This window comes from Lontra canadensis, unplaced genomic scaffold (genome assembly GCF_010015895.1).
Source record: "Lontra canadensis isolate GAN:19392208 unplaced genomic scaffold, GSC_riverotter_1.0 scaffold74, whole genome shotgun sequence".
In the NCBI taxonomy this organism is placed as follows: domain Eukaryota; kingdom Metazoa; phylum Chordata; class Mammalia; order Carnivora; family Mustelidae; genus Lontra; species Lontra canadensis.
This window is the reverse complement of record NW_022631068.1, coordinates 1,614,954-1,632,069: the sequence shown is the minus strand read 5'-3', so window position 1 is coordinate 1,632,069 and position 17,116 is coordinate 1,614,954. Positions and strand designations below refer to the sequence as shown.

Genomic DNA, 17,116 nt, shown 5'->3' with positions numbered 1-17,116 from the left:
GGGTCATCTAGCCAATGGATGGGAGAGCTAGCATTCAAACCCAGGTCAAGCTCTCCCACATTTTCCCCAGGTATGTAGGAGGCTAGGTGGGATTAGGGTGAGGCTCTCATTCCTAGATCCCAGCAAGTGCTGGGGTGCACCTGAGTGGATGTGCCTCTTTAACTGTTTGGCCTTCGATGCCTGGCTTGCCCCAGCCCAGTCCTGTGGGAGAAGCAGTGAGAAAACAGCAGGACTGCAAGGTGGGTTGGGATCAGGTGCTAGAGAGTGGTGAGTTCCAGGCTGAAGAGTTTCAATTTTATTTCATAAGCAGTGGGGAGTCATTGACCTTTTTGGAGCAAGGGAGTGATTAGATCCAAGCAGTTGACTGTGTTCGGTGCGGACACTGGTTAGGAAGGTCTCTGAGTGATCTGGGTGGGAGGGGGATGATTAAATCAGTATCTGGACTAGAGTAGTAGAAAAAGAAAAGAGCTGGTGCCAGCCACTTGCATTAAAAGCCTCAGAATTTGGTGTGAGGATACCAGCAGAGGGCAAGTCTCAGTGACTGGGGAATCAGGAGGCATTTCCTAGGAACAGACACACCCGTTTGGAAGAGCGGACTGATAGCGAGAAGGAGAGGAGGAGGCGGGTTTCATCACCTTGCACTTGAAGCGTTGGGTGTGGGGCAGCTAGGCCGCCTGATGGGGAGGCTGATACTCCCAGGTGGTTGGAGAACAACGGTTTTAGAGTCCTCCGCATAGGGCGGGAGTGACCGAGGGCCGGGGCATCTGGTTCGATTGTTCTTTGGGGGTTCTCGCAGGGCTCCCTCGTGCCTGGCACTGTGGACTTACCTCGCCGAGTTTCCAGCACGATTCCATGCTGGTCGTCTTACCCGTCTTCCTTCTCTCTTCCTTCAGCCTGCCCCTGGACCAGACCCTTCCTCGCCAGGGTCCCAGCCAGTCACTGTCCTTCCCAGAAAATTACCAGACTCTGCCTAAGAGCTCCCGATATCCCTCAGGGGGCTCCTCGCCCCCTCCCCGCGACCTGCCCAGTGACTACAAGTATGCGCAGGACCGAGCCAGTCACCTGAAGATGTCGAGTGAGGAGCGCCGGGCGCACCGGGATGGCACGGTGTGGCAGCTCTACGAGTGGCAGCAACGGCAGCAGTTCCGGCATGGCAGCCCCACAGCGCCCATCTGCGCTGGTTCCCCGGACTTCACCGACCAGGGCCGGAGCAGAAGCATGCTGGAGGTGCCCCGCTCCATCTCTGTGCCTCCGTCTCCCTCCGACATCCCTCCTCCGGGCCCCCCGAGGGTTTTCCCACCCCGGCGGCCGCACACGCCAGCGGAGAGGGTCACCGTGAAGCCCCCGGACCAGCGGAGGAGCGTGGACATCTCCCTGGGGGGCTCTCCCAGGAAGGCACGGGGCCACGCCACCAAGGTGAGTCTCTGGAGGGCTGCCAGGCAGTGGGGTTCAGCATTAGGGCACCAGGACCCTCCCATGGTTTGAACACTAATTTGAGCAATTTCAAATAAGGAGAGGTGACATCTCTGTGGTACTTTTAGGTGCCAGCTGCAATACTAAAGGCTTTCTTTTAATGCTTTCCACACCCCAGTGAGGTAGGTGCTGTTAGGCCCATTGCACAGATGAGAACTCTGAGGCATTAAGAGACGAAGGATCATCCAACTGGAAGTCTGCGGGAAAAGATGTCTGTGTTCAGCCGGTTCAGTAATTTATAATAACCCAACTTCTACTTTACTTCTCCAGGGGGCTTCCCCAGTTTACTGTTGTTATAACCCAGTAAGAAATACGTGGACCCCCCGTTTCACAGATGAAGAGGGGTAGTGTCGTGGGCCAGGCCATCTCGGCAGAGAGGGGCGGAGGGGGCAGAGGTTCGGCCCACAGGCTGATCTCCTGTCTCCCCCACTTGTAGAACTCCTCTCACGTGGACCGCCGCTCCATGCCCTCCATGGGCTATGTGACCCACACAGTCAGCGCTCCCAGTCTCCATGGAAAATCGGTAAGCCACCCCTCATCTCCCCTGCCCCGTGAATGTGCTACCGCCTGCAGGGTGCCGGCTCAGCCGGTGCTCCCCCCACCCCGAGCCCGTCACCGACAGTGTGCAGGGCAGCCGTCAGCCCCCACGTTAGAGATGAGGAGGCTGAGGCTCAGAGAAGTCCAGTGACTTGCTCTGTGTCATCCAGCCGACTTGGGCTCCTCCAAAATCGGAGGGAGAACTTAGGGGAATGAAGGAGAATGTGGGCTTTTCTTCTCTTTCAGGCAGCATTTTGCCTGCAGCATTTTCCCAGCGTCTCTGCCGTTAGCTCCTATCCTTTTGTCCAGGTCTTTGCTTTGGTTAGTTAACTTTGCCTTTAAAGCTCCCATCGGGGTGAGGTTGCACTGTACGTTGCTGTTTCCTAAAAAAAAAAAAAGATAAAACGTGCTTCCTGCAGCCCCTTTCCTGCCAGCACCTTTATTTGTTCTGATGACAGAATTAATGCAATAATTACTTAATGGTGTCACGTCAGTGCTGTCCCGGCCCCGGGGTGAAGAGTAATTATAGCGTCGTGCTCCTGCGGTGGCTAATTTCCTCGTGATGTGTCTACACACCTGCAGCTGGAGGAGCTCTCGAGGCTTCTCACCCGCTTACGGCGGCACCAGGCGAGGCTGGCCAGCGTGCGCAATCTCGCCGTCGGCCAGTTACTGCAGCACCAGCTGACATGGCCCGCCTGCCAGGTCAGCGCTGCTGGGCTTTCTCAGGGCCGGGGCCTCCCTGCTGTGGGGCAACGGAGTGATGTGCTGGCCCGTGTTTTCTCGTGCCCACGCTCTCGTCTATATTTGCTGTCTGGCTCGTCCCCTCATTCCCTGCCTGTCTGCTTCTGGTTGCTATTGCCAGACACTGTGCAGGGGCCGGGGGTAGGGGGGAGCCCACGCCTCTGGTGCTGGGGAGGGGCCTGCATGTGCCGTGAGGGACCTCGACGGTGGCTTCTCCAGCTGTGAGTAGTGACTGCCAGGCTGATGTGTGCTCATGTCTGAAGGGCTTTGCTGGCTGTCATCCTTGTTGCCACTGTGGCCACTCCTTGGGGTGCAGAAAGGTATGTTTCACTGGTGTCAACCCAGAGGGAAAAGGCAGGGTGTCCTCTCTGATCTGGACAAAGCATCCTCATGTCCCTTATCCTGGAGAACCTCACTGTACCTTGGAGAGGTGAGGGAGGACAGGGGTTACTGCCACACGCAAGGCACCAGATCCAGAAGGGGAAGTGACCTGCCCGGGACCCCTCAGCCAGTGGCATGAGGGCTGGAGCCCAAATCAGGTCCTATCTGCCATAGTGTTCTAAACCTTTTGAGACATGGAGGTTTGCAGGCAAGCTTCTTAAGGAGTGACCAAGGAATTGCTCTCCCAGGCATCTTGAGCACCTTAACAATGTCCATACAAGATTGGTCCCTCTGGACTGCACAAAAGTAGGCAGGGGACAGAAGAGAAAGGTAACAGAAGTGTCACCTTCTTTAACTGTCCTGTTTAGAGGGACCCAGGAAATGTACTTGGAAAAATGAATGTGAGAGAACACAAACAAAACCCCTAAGTTGTGAATTTGAGGGATTTTTAACAATATTCCTCTGCTCAGTCCTCCTTACTGCTGTTGAAGGTGTATAGGGACTGGGCTGATTGGGGGAGTAGGGATGGGTGAGGAGACAGTTTAGAGATGGAAATACCATCTCAGAAGTCACCAGTTTCCCTGTTAATGGTCCTTTAGGTCTTCTCATGCTTAAAAGCACAGCCTGAACATCTCACATTGTTTACTTGTTTGACATCAGAGGTGTAAACAGGGCCTTCTCCTGCAGCTCTGGTTTGCCTCAGTTTGCTGGGAGACCTCTTAGCTGGTTGAGAAAGTGGCTCCTGGGCCATTTTTCTTAAGCATTTGCAGCCCCTCTGCCTAACAGTTTCTGTGGGCTATTAATGGGAAACACAGGTCCTAGAAAATGAAAAAGTCTCTTGCTTATTTTCACTGTTCCTGGTAATTTCACTGAAGAACTCAATGGATTGTCAGAGACAGTGTAGGCAGATGGGTCTGACACTGAAACTTCTTAGCTAGCTCCTGACATGGTCCCGTGCTGAGCAAAGGGAGCTAAAACTTCCAGTAGCTGCTAGAGCTTATCATCCTAGAACCCAAGGTCATGTCAGGACCCACCTGAGTCCCCAGGTCATCTCCCTGCCCCTTTGAGACATTAGCCACACTAATCAGAGGGTCATTTTGCCTCATGCGTATTAAGTGGGCCAGTGAAAAGGTTTGATGACAAGGATTGGAGCATTGGTGATTGTTGGGTCCCTAACTCAGGGGTTGCCTGTCCTCTTCTAGCTAGATCTCTCTAGTTCTGTCTCAGGAGCTCACCACTGGCCTCAGCTGCACTGCGGTCCTAGCCCTGTGGTGGTATGTGTGCTGTCTCCCCATCAAACTGCACTTCCCACTCCTGCCACCCGCCAACTACAGGACTCACTGGCTTTTCCCCACAGTGACCTGCAAGATCCTTAATGCTCAAAGAAGGCTCTGGGCTACACTGAGACATGCTTCCTCCATGGCTGCAGATATTAGCCCGCTATATAGTTCCTTGACCCCGAAGCTGTGCAGTGTCAAGGATTCACACACGAAGCCCCAAGTTTTGGAAACCCTTGGTGTTTGTAACTGGCTTTTTTCTCTCTTTGATTCATTTGAAGGCTGATGATACCTACCTCCAGCTGAAGAAGGACCTGGAGTACTTGGACCTAAAGGTGAGGGATGTCAAGCATCTTGCCTCCCTTGGACACCCACCTTTCTGAGCGTGTCAGCCTCATGGAGCCAAGCCCAAAGCCAAAGTTCTTACCAAATCTGGATCCCAAATGAAGACATCTTCTGACTAAATTGGAAGAGTTTTATTTCTTACTACCTTGAACACTGGGTTCAGTTTCTTGTGAGTTCTGCTCTAAGATTTCAGTCTTATGAAATGAGGGTACGAGATCTTGATCTCTTCCATCCTCGGTCAGGACCCAAAGGCTTCTAAACAGTAACTAGTTCCTTCCTCAGAGGTTTGGCTCATAGGGTGCAACTGATGTGCGTTTTCAGCCACGAGTATCTTGGTGGCTTTTTTTGGTTTTGTTGCTGCGGGAACAGGTTCCACACGGAGTTCTGCAGCTCTGAGGCCCACCGTGGTGTCCCAGGTGGGAGCCCCCAGTATGGTTAGTCTCCCGTCTGCATTCAGGAGAAGAGCGCTGGGCGCCTTGCTGTAGGTGAGAAAGCTTTGGGCTTGAGATCAGCCTTCAGAGCACAGAGACTGAGAGAAAGCTGGCGGAGAAGTGTGAGAGGCATTCTATGTGAAAGAGGGCTGCTCTTGTTTCCTTACCCCGGCTCTCTGAAAGCTCCCACTGTGAAAAGCACTTCTGATGCCTAAACCATGAAATTGACTGAAGGAATGTGACCTTTAATTAACTGTGGGAGTGAGAGATTGGGGCGAGCTGTGGAAGGACACCCAGGCTACTGCCACGGGGCGTGCCTCCCCCAGCTCCCCTGGGTACCTGGCTTGAGGTGTCTTTAACATGGGGATTGTCATCCAGCCTTGTAGAAGCAAGATGACGAACATTAGGCCCTGCGGTAGCAGATGCAGGGGGCCTCCCCACACTGAGACAAGATCAGAGCCTTTGATTAGGTATCAACTAGTTAGCTTCCAGATCTGATGAGCACTTGCTGTATAACCAGCTCTAGAGAAGCCTAAGGGACATGTAAGAGGAAAAATAAGACTCTCTGAGTCCCTGAGAAACTCCCAAATAGTCTGGGTTAGAAAAAGAAAATCTTCCAAAATAACACAGACTTGTTTATAACGAGTTTACAAAGATCTGTCTGGCCTAGTGCTTGGAGTTGAAATAGTGAAGGTCACCGTGGGCTGTGATGCTGGGAGGAGTTCTGAAGGAGGTGGCATGTGTTTAGAGCCTTGTAGAGCCAGAGGGTTTGAGTTTATTGAAATTACAGGGAAGGGAACAGTGGGAGTCAAGGAGAGATAGGGGTAGAGTGGTGTGGCCAGGGCTGGAGGAGGCAGACCGTGCATGTTCCTGATTCTTTAGGAAGGAGGGGTGTAGTGAACAGAAGTCAGACTTGGCTTTCTGACATGAGCAAAATAAGGAGAGTTCTCTCAAAACCAGGACATTGTCTAGCTTATGTGGTGGTCGGATCACACAGAGCACGAGTGAATATTGTAGGTTTGGTAGTCATGCCTCAGGATGCAAAATGTGCAGCCCAGCCCCTCCTGCTGTGCCCTGATTCTAGGCAGGCTCCTCCCAGCATGCCCACCACCCCCACCTGGCCCGGAGAGAGGTCCACCCACCTTCACCTGCCATGTGTTACCACCTCGTCTCCATTCACTGGCCTCCCCAATAGCCAGTCACCATGCCACCCCCTGGTTCTTCTCACCTCTGCCCCAGGGCCATGCAGTCAACTAGAAGTACTTATGGAGCATTCACGACGTACTTAGGCTGGTAAGAGAGATTTGCCTCCCCAGTAGCATGGGTGTACCTTGAAACAGTCACCATGCTTGGTGCATGGTGCAAAAGAGAGCTTAGAGAGTCCAGGCTAGAGTAATTGGAATCTCTGTCTTCTGGTTCCTGTTTATATGGGACAGCAGAAACTCACAGCTGGTCCTGGAGGGAAGATTCAGCTCAGGTCTGTTTTATTTCAAGATTATAGAAATTGAGTTAAAAGAGCTTTAAAGAGAGAAACTGAGGCACAGGACAGCAGGGCCTGAAGTCCTTGGGTGTCCTGACTACCAACAGAAGCTTAGTAACAATAGAGGGTAAAATGTGTGATGGTCACTGTGTTTTACTTCTGTTAAATTATGTAAATCCCACAGTAACCCTAGAAGGAGGGTGGTGTTATCTTTTTTTTCACTGATTAAGGCTCTTCCATAAGGCCACATAAATGATTACTGGCAAGCTGGTATTTAGCTGTAGCTCTAACTCTGAAACTTCAGTTCCCTGGCCTCCCAGCCTCTCTGAAAATGCTGCTTCCACTACTGTGGATCCAAAGGCATTTCAGTTTTTGATGGAACTGAACTGGGGTCATTATCCTAGGAAGTGTGCTTAATGTGATAGAGGCAAGGTGTGTCCTTGGGATGAGCTAGGAGCTGTCCGCACCCGGAACATTAATTAGTGACTTTCTGGAAGTTGTCACTGTCATGGAAAACAGCTGTGTTGATACCAGAATTTCCCCAGTCTTATTTTTGTTATTCCAGTTGCTAAGCTCCTCTCAGAGAACTTTCCCCACAAATGAGCTGCACTGGTAGCAGGGAGATGCTGGGGTTTGTGCTGTGTGTGAGTTGTCTGTCTGGTGTGGCTGCCAGAAATGTTGGCGCCGCCTTAACCTCTCTCCAATACACAGCAGAGTGCCCACGTCAGGGAGGCAGTGAACCTGCTCTGCTCCACTCAAACCCAGCTGGGGCATAGGGTTCCCAGATGGTGTTTCACTTCAGGACCCAGCTGAAGAAAGGGCTGGAAGCAAAGCAGAGGTATTGAGAGCCTATAAAACAATGGCTGAGGATGTATTAGGCAGGATGCTTTTGTTTGCAAGTGTCTGAAACCCATATGAACCTGCTAATAACCCAAAGAGGGAATATACTGGTTCTTTTAGCCAAGGGCTGCATCATCCCAGAAGCTCAGGCCACGTCATCACTGTTCTAGTTTCCCTGGTGTGTGGGCTGTGTCCACATGGCAGGGAATGTGGCCACCTGCAAACCTAAGTTTACTTTTTTTCCAGCCCAGCATCCCCATGGGTGACCACTTGTAAATCCAGACTCCCTGTGGAGTGAGGGAGGGGTTCCCTAATGGGATGGCATGCTGGGCAGAAACAAGAAAATCAGCAGCAGTTAGCACAGCTGTGCTACAGAGTGATGGAGAGAGTTCTGGGTAATTCAGGAGACCTAGAGACAGTCGACAAAGCTCTGAACTGTTACCATGTGTCTTCTGTGACTGCAAGGGGGAATGAAGACAAATGGATAGCATGAGTCAACTGTACTTCAATTAAAAAAAAAAAAGATAAGTGGATAGCAGCTACAAATAGAGGGGTTTCTAAAAGGGCCTGCTCAGGTTGTGGTGGACCACCCCCCCTTCTCTGGGATGTCAGTGAAGCTAGATGAGCACTGTGGGACAAGGGGGGTGGCGCGTGACTGCGTTGGGAAAACCCTAAGGTCCATTGGCTCTTGAGATGGTGACATGCTCAACAAAATGAGCTAATGCTGAGTTCAGCTGGGGTCCCTGAGATGAGGGCCTCTGTGGACACAGTCGAATGAGCCCTGAAGCCCAGACTGGGTGTGGGGGTAGCCGTGACACAGCCCCACCATGACTAGCTGCTTGTGAGAGGTTCCTCTGGGTTCTTGAGGGGGTGAGGAAGGAGATAAGCGTCACTGGAGAAAGTCGACCTCCCTATCCCTGCCTGGTTGCCCTAGGCTCCCCCATGTCCCTGTTCCAAAGGCCACAGACTGAACGATCCAAACCCTCCCTTTGCCACCTCCACCGCCACCACCACCACCACCTCCTCCTCCTCTACCACCACCACCACCACAACCACCAATCACCCAATGCTCAGCTTCCAGAATCAGTTGGTGGTGTTTGCTTCCCTCCATGTTGTGGGAGCTTTTTCTCCCTAAAGTGAGCATTTCTGTTGTGGTGCCCAGTTTCAAACAAAGGTAGACTCCACTCTTTTAGAAGATACTCTGTATTAACGTTCTTTTCACAAAAGAGCTTGTCTGGCATTTTACTTGGTGCTGCAGAGTGGACAGGACTTCACCCCGATGAGGCATCTGTTCCCGCCTGGCGGGGTTTGGGTGCGTGTTGTTCATTATGGCTCTTGGTCTTCTCAGCAGTTTCGAGCAATAGGAGTGATGATAGCCACCTTCCTAACCAAGAATCCAAGTATCAGGAGAGGTCACTTCCACAGCGATAGGTCTGGAATTTAAACCCAGGGTCTGACTTTATTCCTGCCTTCTTTCTTCCATGCACCATGTACTATGCCCACCCTAAAGTTGTACTCACTGAACTGTGTTTCTGGCATCATGGTTCTGCTTTTCAGAACCGCACACCCTGGCTGGGTCTGAAGAAGCAGGTGTAGGGTCACTGTTGTTGACAGCTTAGATTGCTTTCATGCATCTGTGAAGACAGCTGGGAAGGGGAGGTGGAAGGGTGAGTATCTGTGGCTGTTCAGGTGGTGCCCCCAGAGGCTGTCATTCCTGACTGAGGGATGTGTCAGCTGGGGCTCTGGTCGCTTGGCCTCTGGCCTCTTCCTGACTAAGCCTGAGATCAGGGCTCCTCTGTTCAGGGTCTCTTTCCAAAGTTAGCTTCTAGAGCCAAGTTTCTTAAGTTGTGTTCTGGAACACCACCTATTTCAAGATCACCTGGGAGCTTGATTTTTTTTTTTTTAAGTACAGATTTAGGGGGTTCTATTGAATTAGAACCTCTGGAAATGGTGCCCAGAATTCTGCCTTTTTTGCTTGCTTGTTTGTTTGGTGTTTGTTCTTGTTTTTTAATCAAGCTCTGGAATAATTCTTGGGCACAAAAAAGTTTGAGATCTGTTCTGGAACAGAGATTATTAACCCTGGCCATGAACTAGAACAACCAGGGGAGTTTGTAAAATGAATATCAGTGCTTTGATCCCAGCACTTAGACTCTGATCTAATTGGTAATACTTGGCAATTATTTTTTTTTTAAAAACAAATGAACAGGGGCATCTGGGTGGCTCGGTTGAGTGTCTGGCTCTTGGTTTCAGATAGGTCATGATCTCATTAGTCGTGGGATCAAGCCCTGTCTGCTTGAGAGTCTCTCCCTCTCCCTCTGCCTCTCACTCCCATTCAGGTGTGCTCTCTCTTGCTCTTTCTCCCTCAAATAAATGAATAACTCTTAAAAAAAAAAACAAAAACAAATAAATTCCCTAGGTGTTTCTAATGTATGGCCAGGGTTGAGAAACATTGTTTCAAAGCAGTGGTTCTCAAAGTGTGATCCCAGAACAACAGCATCAGCAATACCTGGGAATTTGTTAGGAATGCAAAATCTTGGGTCTCCCACCCCAGATCGGCTCAGTGAGAACCTCTAAATGTGGGGCCCAGCAAATCTGTATACAGTTCACCCTTGAACAGCATGTGGGTTAGGGGTGCCAACTTCTTGCACAGTTGCAAATCCAAGTATAACTTGACCCCCCAGAACTGAACTCTTTTTTTTTTTTTTTTAAGATTTTATTTATTTATTTGAGGGAGAATGAGTGAGAGAGAGCATGAGAGAGGAGAAGGTCAGAGGGAGAAGCAGACTCCCCAAGGAGCTGGGAGCCCGACGCGGGACTCGATCCCGGAAGTCCGGGATCATGACCTGAGCCGAAGGCAGTTGCTCAACCAACTGAGCCACCCAGGCGCCCAGAACTTAACTCTTAATAGCCTACTGTTGACAGGAAGTTTTACTGGTAACTGAACAGTTAACACATATTTTATACATTATGTGTATTACAGACTATATGCTTGTAATGGAGTAAGCTGGAGAAAAGAAACTGATAAAATCATCGAGAAAAGAAAATTTCTAGGACTGTATTGCATTCGTTGAAAAAAATCCACATATATGTGGGCCCTGACGATTTAAACCCATGTTCTCAAGGGTCAGCTGTATTAGCAAGCCCTCCAGGTGATTCTGAAGCGTGCTGAAGTTTGAGAAGCCCTCGTTGCGGTGGTGGTGGTGCCCAGTCTTAGCTGCGTATCAGTATCATCCGGAGGGGCTGTTAAGGATCTGGATGCTCAGGCTCCACCCCAAACTGATTTACACCCAAGTCTCTTGGAGTGCGACTTAGACATCAGTTGTTGTTTTTTTGTTTTTTTTTTAAACCACCCAGGTGATGCTGGTGTTCAGCCGGGGTTGAGGTGCACTGTCTTAGCGGGTAGGGACAGTGTTCCCGCAAAGGAGCTGTAAACATTTGGGATCACTGGTTAGACATTATTTAGATGAACGTAAGTGTGGAGACGAGGGTCTGGGGGACTAAAGGTGGAAAACATGGGGCAGGGATGAGACTAATGTCTACCGCCTCCCTAGTGATTCATTATTCAAGGAGAGCAAAGGAGGAAGCAAAGTTTCCTCTTGCCTTCTGCAGGGGGAATTGGAAGGCAGCGGGCCCTGGCATCGGCCCTTTCACATGAACTAGCCTGCACAAAGATCCTTCAGGCAGAGCTTCTTATCCTCTGTTTCATCTGTGAGGGAACGAAGTCTGGAAAGGTCAGCAGGCGGGAAGCAGCATGACCAGACTGAGACATGATCATTTGAATCGCACAGCACACATCCTCCCTAAGGTTTCCCCCGGCCAGTTCCCCAAATTCTGGCTCCTTCAAGTGTCTTTTGATGTCTCACCTGTTTCGTTTTGTTATATTTGCCTTTTTGTTTGGAACAGATAAAAAATAATGAACCTTTGATCAACGTGCTTTACAAAGTGCTGAAGAAGTCAGCACGGGGCTGTCGGCCCAGGAGAAGCGTAAGATGATCTGATCTGTGTCTCTAAGCGGGGCCATTCCATTGCTTCTGGCTCAGTGCTGACCTCGTCACTTGCTTAACCAGGGGCTCTCCTGACCGCCCCCAGGCTTCCTGCAAGTCATTTTGGTTTATGTTTTTCTCCTACTGAAGCTCCCTTCAGCATTTTGGCTGGTGCACCAGGCTGAGCCTCTCATCTGCGATGTTCTGTGACTCCATCTTTTGTGTTGCCTTGGGATTGTGGTGGGGTGGGGGCTTGCCTGGCTTGCCACCAGCTTGTGTTGTGTTCCCATTCTCTCTCATCTGCCTCCATGGTGAGGACTGACCTCGACAGAGACCAGTGTGGTCTGTGTAGTCAAGTGTGAGTTCCTTGGGAAGTAATAGCAGTTTCTGGTCACCGTGGAGGAGCTGGGGTATCCTGAGATCCCACCATGGCCCTGGGATTGGGTGGCTTTTCTTCAGGGCAGGGTATTGGTATTTGAAAACAGTCTAAAGCAGGACTAGAACAAGACGGTTCTCCCCTGCCCACTCCCCAACCCCCCACCCCAGACGGTTCCCTTTGACGGATGCAGAAGTAGTACCTGAAATATGGCCAGCTTTTATAGCTTTCCAAGGGAGGCTGCAGGTTGGGAAGCAGATGCTATGTGCAGTCATCCTGCGCCCCGAGAAAACGTGTGTTGGGATGTGATGGAGGGTGAGGTAAAATGCCTGGGTGGCCTTCAGTTCTTTTCTGGTGCACAGACTCTTTCAAAGGGATAAACACCCACTGACTTCCACTTTTTCTGGTGACAGAGATGCTGGACACCCATAGTTGACATTTTAAATGGATCTAAACATTGCTATCACAAAGCACAGTTTTAAAAGGAAAATTAGATGTAGTAAACTACTTGTGGATACTTGTAGTAGCCTTGATTCTGTGGAACAAAGCTAAATTCAGAAGTTTCAAGGGCCTCTGAGCTATGTAAACGCTTTCCTGAAGCTCATGCTCTAAAGCATGCCCTTTACTCGAGCTCCCTCCGTTTTGTTACATTCACACGTTCATTAAACAGACATTTCCCAAATATCCTCAATATGCTGGACTTTCAGGATACAGAGAATATATGAAAAATGTGTCCCAGTTCCCACGGTCACCCCTAATCGGGTCATTGTTCACTGAGGGGAGACAGAGCATATCATCTGACGTGCTAAGGCCCTTAGACTGGAAGACACAAACTGTGGGAGGACCTCCCCTGAAGCCACCAGAACCACTGGAGGGAGGGAGTTCTGGAAAAGCAGCAAGTGTCACCTCTGTTGACTCTCCCGTCCTAATAGACTCAGCCATTTGAATTCCTAACTTTCAGCACCTTAAATGCAGCTCTTAAATGGGAACAAGAGAGAGTTACTTCTTTGAAAAGAAGGCATACTAATATTCTGAGAGGGAAAAGAAACATTATGTGTCAATCTACAATGGAAATGTAAGCACAGAAATTAGAAAGCATTTAATCAAGGGCCAAATAGTCCCAAAACACTGACTTCTAAGAAATTCCATATCACTGATTTTTGTAATGACTCTGATTCATCCCCAAAAGGTTGAATTTATATTCAGTTCCATGAAGGCAGCATAGGACTGACTTTTAGAAACCTTTCCGTCAAAAAGTTTAAAAGGTTCAGCTTTCTCAAAATGCCCTTTTTGTGTAGAACATGTCATTCCTTTCTTGACGGTGTTGGGTAGATGAGGCACTGCTCAATTAGATTCTCTGCCTTGCTATTTCAGTATCAAAAAGATAGTATCTGTTAAAAGCTCTAGTGAAATAAAGGGAAGAGTTTTGCTAGGAGGAACAAAATCTCCACAGCATATCTCAGTTTGAAAATGATTTCTTCTTAGGAAGTGAGCCAAGGGTCAGCCCCTGGAGAGTAGACAGGCTCATTGTCTTCTGCTTTGATGAGGGACTGTGACATAGAGTGACCTCCTTACTTTCACCTGCTGGGTTCCCCTGAGTTTAAAGGCCAAGTTCTGCCTGGAGGTCAGCTGTTCCTGGTTCATCAGAGTTAATTCCACCCCTCCCCCCTCCTCCACTCCTCTTCCTGCCTTTCCCAGCCCTCTGTCCTTGAAGCAGCCAGTGGTTTGTTTGTGGATTGTGGCAGTAGTCCATGTGTCCTTGACTGTGTGTGTAGATGTATGTACACATACATAATATGCCAGTCTGAAGAGCAGAATTTGGCTGGAGCTCTACTTTTTCCAGGAATTCTACTGACCCACATGTGTTTGCCTTTGACCTACCTCCAATGCAATAAGCATTTGCCCAGTGCCTTCCAGCATACCAGGCTTTATGTTTAGGCTGACTTTACCAAGATATAAAAGACAGTGGTCCCTGCCCTCTGCTGTGTGACCACAGGGAACATGGGAATGGGTTGGGGTTGTGTCTGCAGCTAGACTCTGTCCTCAGCCTAAGGCATGGACAGGGCATCATCCCTTGACCTTGACCTTGGCATTTGCTGATGATGAGAGGAAGGAGGAGTGCAGGACAGCTGGGGACATGATTGGCTTGAGTTGTGAGGGGAATGTTTGCTAATATATTTCTGCTTCTTATTCACACAACCTTCTGGACCTCTCAGATGGAGTAGGGAGAAAGTGAGAGCCATCTCTCCAGCAAATGTCTGTCCCTCCACACTGGAACCCCTGGCCTAATATACACACTATCTGTCTCATGGAAGAGATAGGTTCTACCCTCTGTTTCTGTGGTCACATCGGTAAAATGGAATTCAGCAAGATGGCTTTCTGTGCATGGGACACATTCGACCTGGCTCTCTCTGACCATGGCTTGGCCGTGGGGGTACATCTGTGGAAAAGTCTCCCCAGCCCCATCCCACACAGCTTTTGGCAAGAAGGAAATTAGGGGAAGTGAAAACATGGGCTGAAGAGTTGGGTTTAGCTTTGTAGGGGTCAGTGGGAGATGCCAGCATGGTGCCCACATGGGGTCAAGGGAAGGATGGACAATGTTGTGAATGCCCACTGACCCATAAGTTTAGATGATTTTTGTCTCCTGATTTTGGTTTCCATTCTTGAGAGGACAGGGTAACTTGTGACGTATACAAATACGATCTGCCTCAGTTATTTAGGGATCAATTGAAAATCCCAACCAGGAGTTACCTAGGTTCCTTCATCCCTTGACCTGATTTTCTTCCCAAATGGTATAGGGTGAGAAAGACTGACCTTGCTCAGAGGGGAGGTTAGCAGCTCAGAGGCTTCCTTAAACTAAGTCTTGGAGATGCCCCGGGGACTCACAGGTTCCTCTGGTCCACCTCACTGCCCTGGGCTGGGGGCCATAGACTTCTGTAACTTGGGTTGACCCCAGGTTCGGTAGCGAAACTCTCTTTTAAATCTTCCAAGATTCATACTGAATTCATTTTGGGCAAATTTTAGCTTCCACAGTCAATGATACTAGAACTTGAATGTCTTCTTTTTCTTTAAATTTGAGAAATTTACAAGTGTTTCTTGGATCACAAAAAGGTTTTGGTTTTTCCCTAAAATGAAGTAGGCATAAAAATCAGGTCTCACCTGAGTTTTTACCCGTTTCATGCCATGACCCTACCACCAAGACTTCCACACTTGTCCATCGTGGGGCTAGCTAACTCTTCTTCTCGAGATCTGATCCTGAACCTTGTGGTTAATCTCCTTTAAATTGTTCACCTCCCAGATGACGGGCCGGGACCTGGTCAAGGATCGGAGTCTGAAGCCGGTGAAGATCGCAGAGAGTGACATTGACGTGAGTGAGCAGGGCAACAGTCTGAATCTCTGGCTGCCTGTTTTCCCCAGACCCAAGGCGGGCAGCTTCAGGCAGGGCTTGGATGGTTCCGTAGCCAAAGGCTTTCTGATCACACTTCAAGGTCGTGCCCTTTTCTCATCATCCCAGGCCCTCTCCAACCTGTTCTTGCTCACAGGTCAAACTGAGCATCTTCTGTGAACAAGACAGGATCCTCCAGGACTTGGAAGACAAGATCCGAGCCCTCAAGGAGAACAAAGTATGCATCGGTTTTGCATAACCTTGGGCTGAGTGGAGGGGGTTTTGTCATGCTGTCTTTCCTCAGATATAGATTGGACTCGTATGTCACATGTACTCATTTATCCAGAATGGGTATTAGTTTACTCAGAACAATATGTTTGCTTCCAGGGGCATTTCTGCCTAAACTTTAGGCAGGAAAGAGGAAGAAAAGAGGAGGAAATCTTAAGGGGAGACTTAAGCCTGTTTATTCCAAATGCAACCTCCTCCTCTTCCACCTTAATTCTGCTCTGGCCTTCCTCTCCTTGGAGGCCTCGTGAGGTCAGCCTGGGAGAGGAGGGCTCTGCTGGCTTATGTGTGCTGAGCTCAAGTGCCTGAACTCCATGGAAGAGGGCTGCCTTGGAGAAAGTGGCCACACTTGTAACAGGACAGAAGCTGTCTTTTCCTAAAGCTCCTTTCCTCCTAGGATCTGGGCTATGGAGAAAGCAAGTCTGGATGGGAGGGGAGGAAGAGGCCAGGGGCTGCCCATGTTTGGTTTCTTGGATACTTAATATGATTTTTTTTTTCTTTTTTGAACTTTAATAAGGTATTATACTTGCGATGCTGGAGGTTCATAACATGCTCTTTTCCCCAAGAAAAGAGAATTTTCCATCTTCTCTTTGATGTATCCTCCTAATTTATCCATAAAGAGTGGATGACCTTATGCCCACTTCATAAATGAGAAAACTGAGGCAGAGAGCTGTTAGGTGGTTCGTCCCAGGAGCCCACCCAGTGGGCAGAGTTAGAGCTGGAATCAGAGCCCTCAACTAGGCTGTGGGCCTTTCAGTCTCAGATCCAGCAGGTTTGCTTAGTTCCTGGCATGAGATGGGGAGGCCTCCAGGGGCTGTCCTGCTCTCCTCTTGCTCTTTGGCCCTTCCCTGCTATAGGACCAGCTGGAGTCTGTGCTGGAGGTTTTGCACAGACAGATGGAGCAGTACCGAGACCAGCCCCAGCACCTGGAGAAGATTGCTCACCAGCAGAGGTTGCTGCAGGAAGACCTTGTCCACATCCGGGCAGAGATCTCCAGAGAGTCCACTGTGTGTAGAGGGTGTGAGGGTGGCAGACACTCTCCTGCCCCTATCCCCTAGCCCCAAGATGGGCTGGGCCAGGGGCTGGGCAGGGGGCTGGGCAAGGGGCTGCTTCTCCTAGCTCACAAGCTGTAGTTGAGTTGGTGGCCAGGGACAAGAGTCTTGGAGTAGCAGAACTTCTCCAGGCTGCCTCCTGATAGTAGCTCACCTTGCCTGGGGGTGACATGTCTGTCTCTGCTGGTACCTCAGGATGCTTTCCGTCAGTGACTGCTGTATAGCTACGGTGACACCCAAGGGACCAGATTTTCCTGATCTGTGTGCAGTTAATTCCAAAGCATCAGAATTTCTACTGTATTTGTCCATCTGATGTGGTGCAGGCCCTTTCTGCCAGGGCTGGGGACCAGAGCATCTCCAGTGGTGGGAGAGGGGACAGTTCGACATTTCCAGTAGCCAGGGTCAGAGCAGGAATGAGAAGATGAGCCCTGTCTCTCTCCTGCCAGGCCTGCCTGAGACCTGCTGGGCTGCCCTTTCCCTGTCCGTCTTCCCCTGGCTGGGTCAGCAGTGGTCAAGAGCTCAGGTGCTCA

General features: G+C 49.9%; 1 protein-coding gene across 5 annotated transcripts in view; it reads left to right on the top strand.

Annotated features, from left to right (window-relative positions):
* The window catches only part of PLEKHA7 (pleckstrin homology domain containing A7), a 211,515-nt gene that overhangs the window by 171,199 nt on the left and 23,200 nt on the right, over positions 1-17,116 (top strand). For 2 of the 5 annotated variants that reach the window (XM_032881126.1, XM_032881125.1), the window contains exons 11-16: positions 894-1,416; positions 1,910-1,996; positions 4,691-4,744; positions 15,163-15,231; positions 15,407-15,487; positions 16,392-16,541. In XM_032881126.1, coding sequence (XP_032737017.1) covers positions 894-1,416; positions 1,910-1,996; positions 4,691-4,744; positions 15,163-15,231; positions 15,407-15,487; positions 16,392-16,541 — 964 coding nt within the window. Of the gene's footprint in view, positions 1-893; positions 1,417-1,909; positions 1,997-2,592; positions 2,713-4,690; positions 4,745-11,408; positions 11,490-15,162; positions 15,232-15,406; positions 15,488-16,391; positions 16,542-17,116 lie in introns of all 5 variants that reach the window. The other 3 variants (XM_032881122.1, XM_032881124.1, XM_032881123.1) reach the window with 3 other exon arrangements.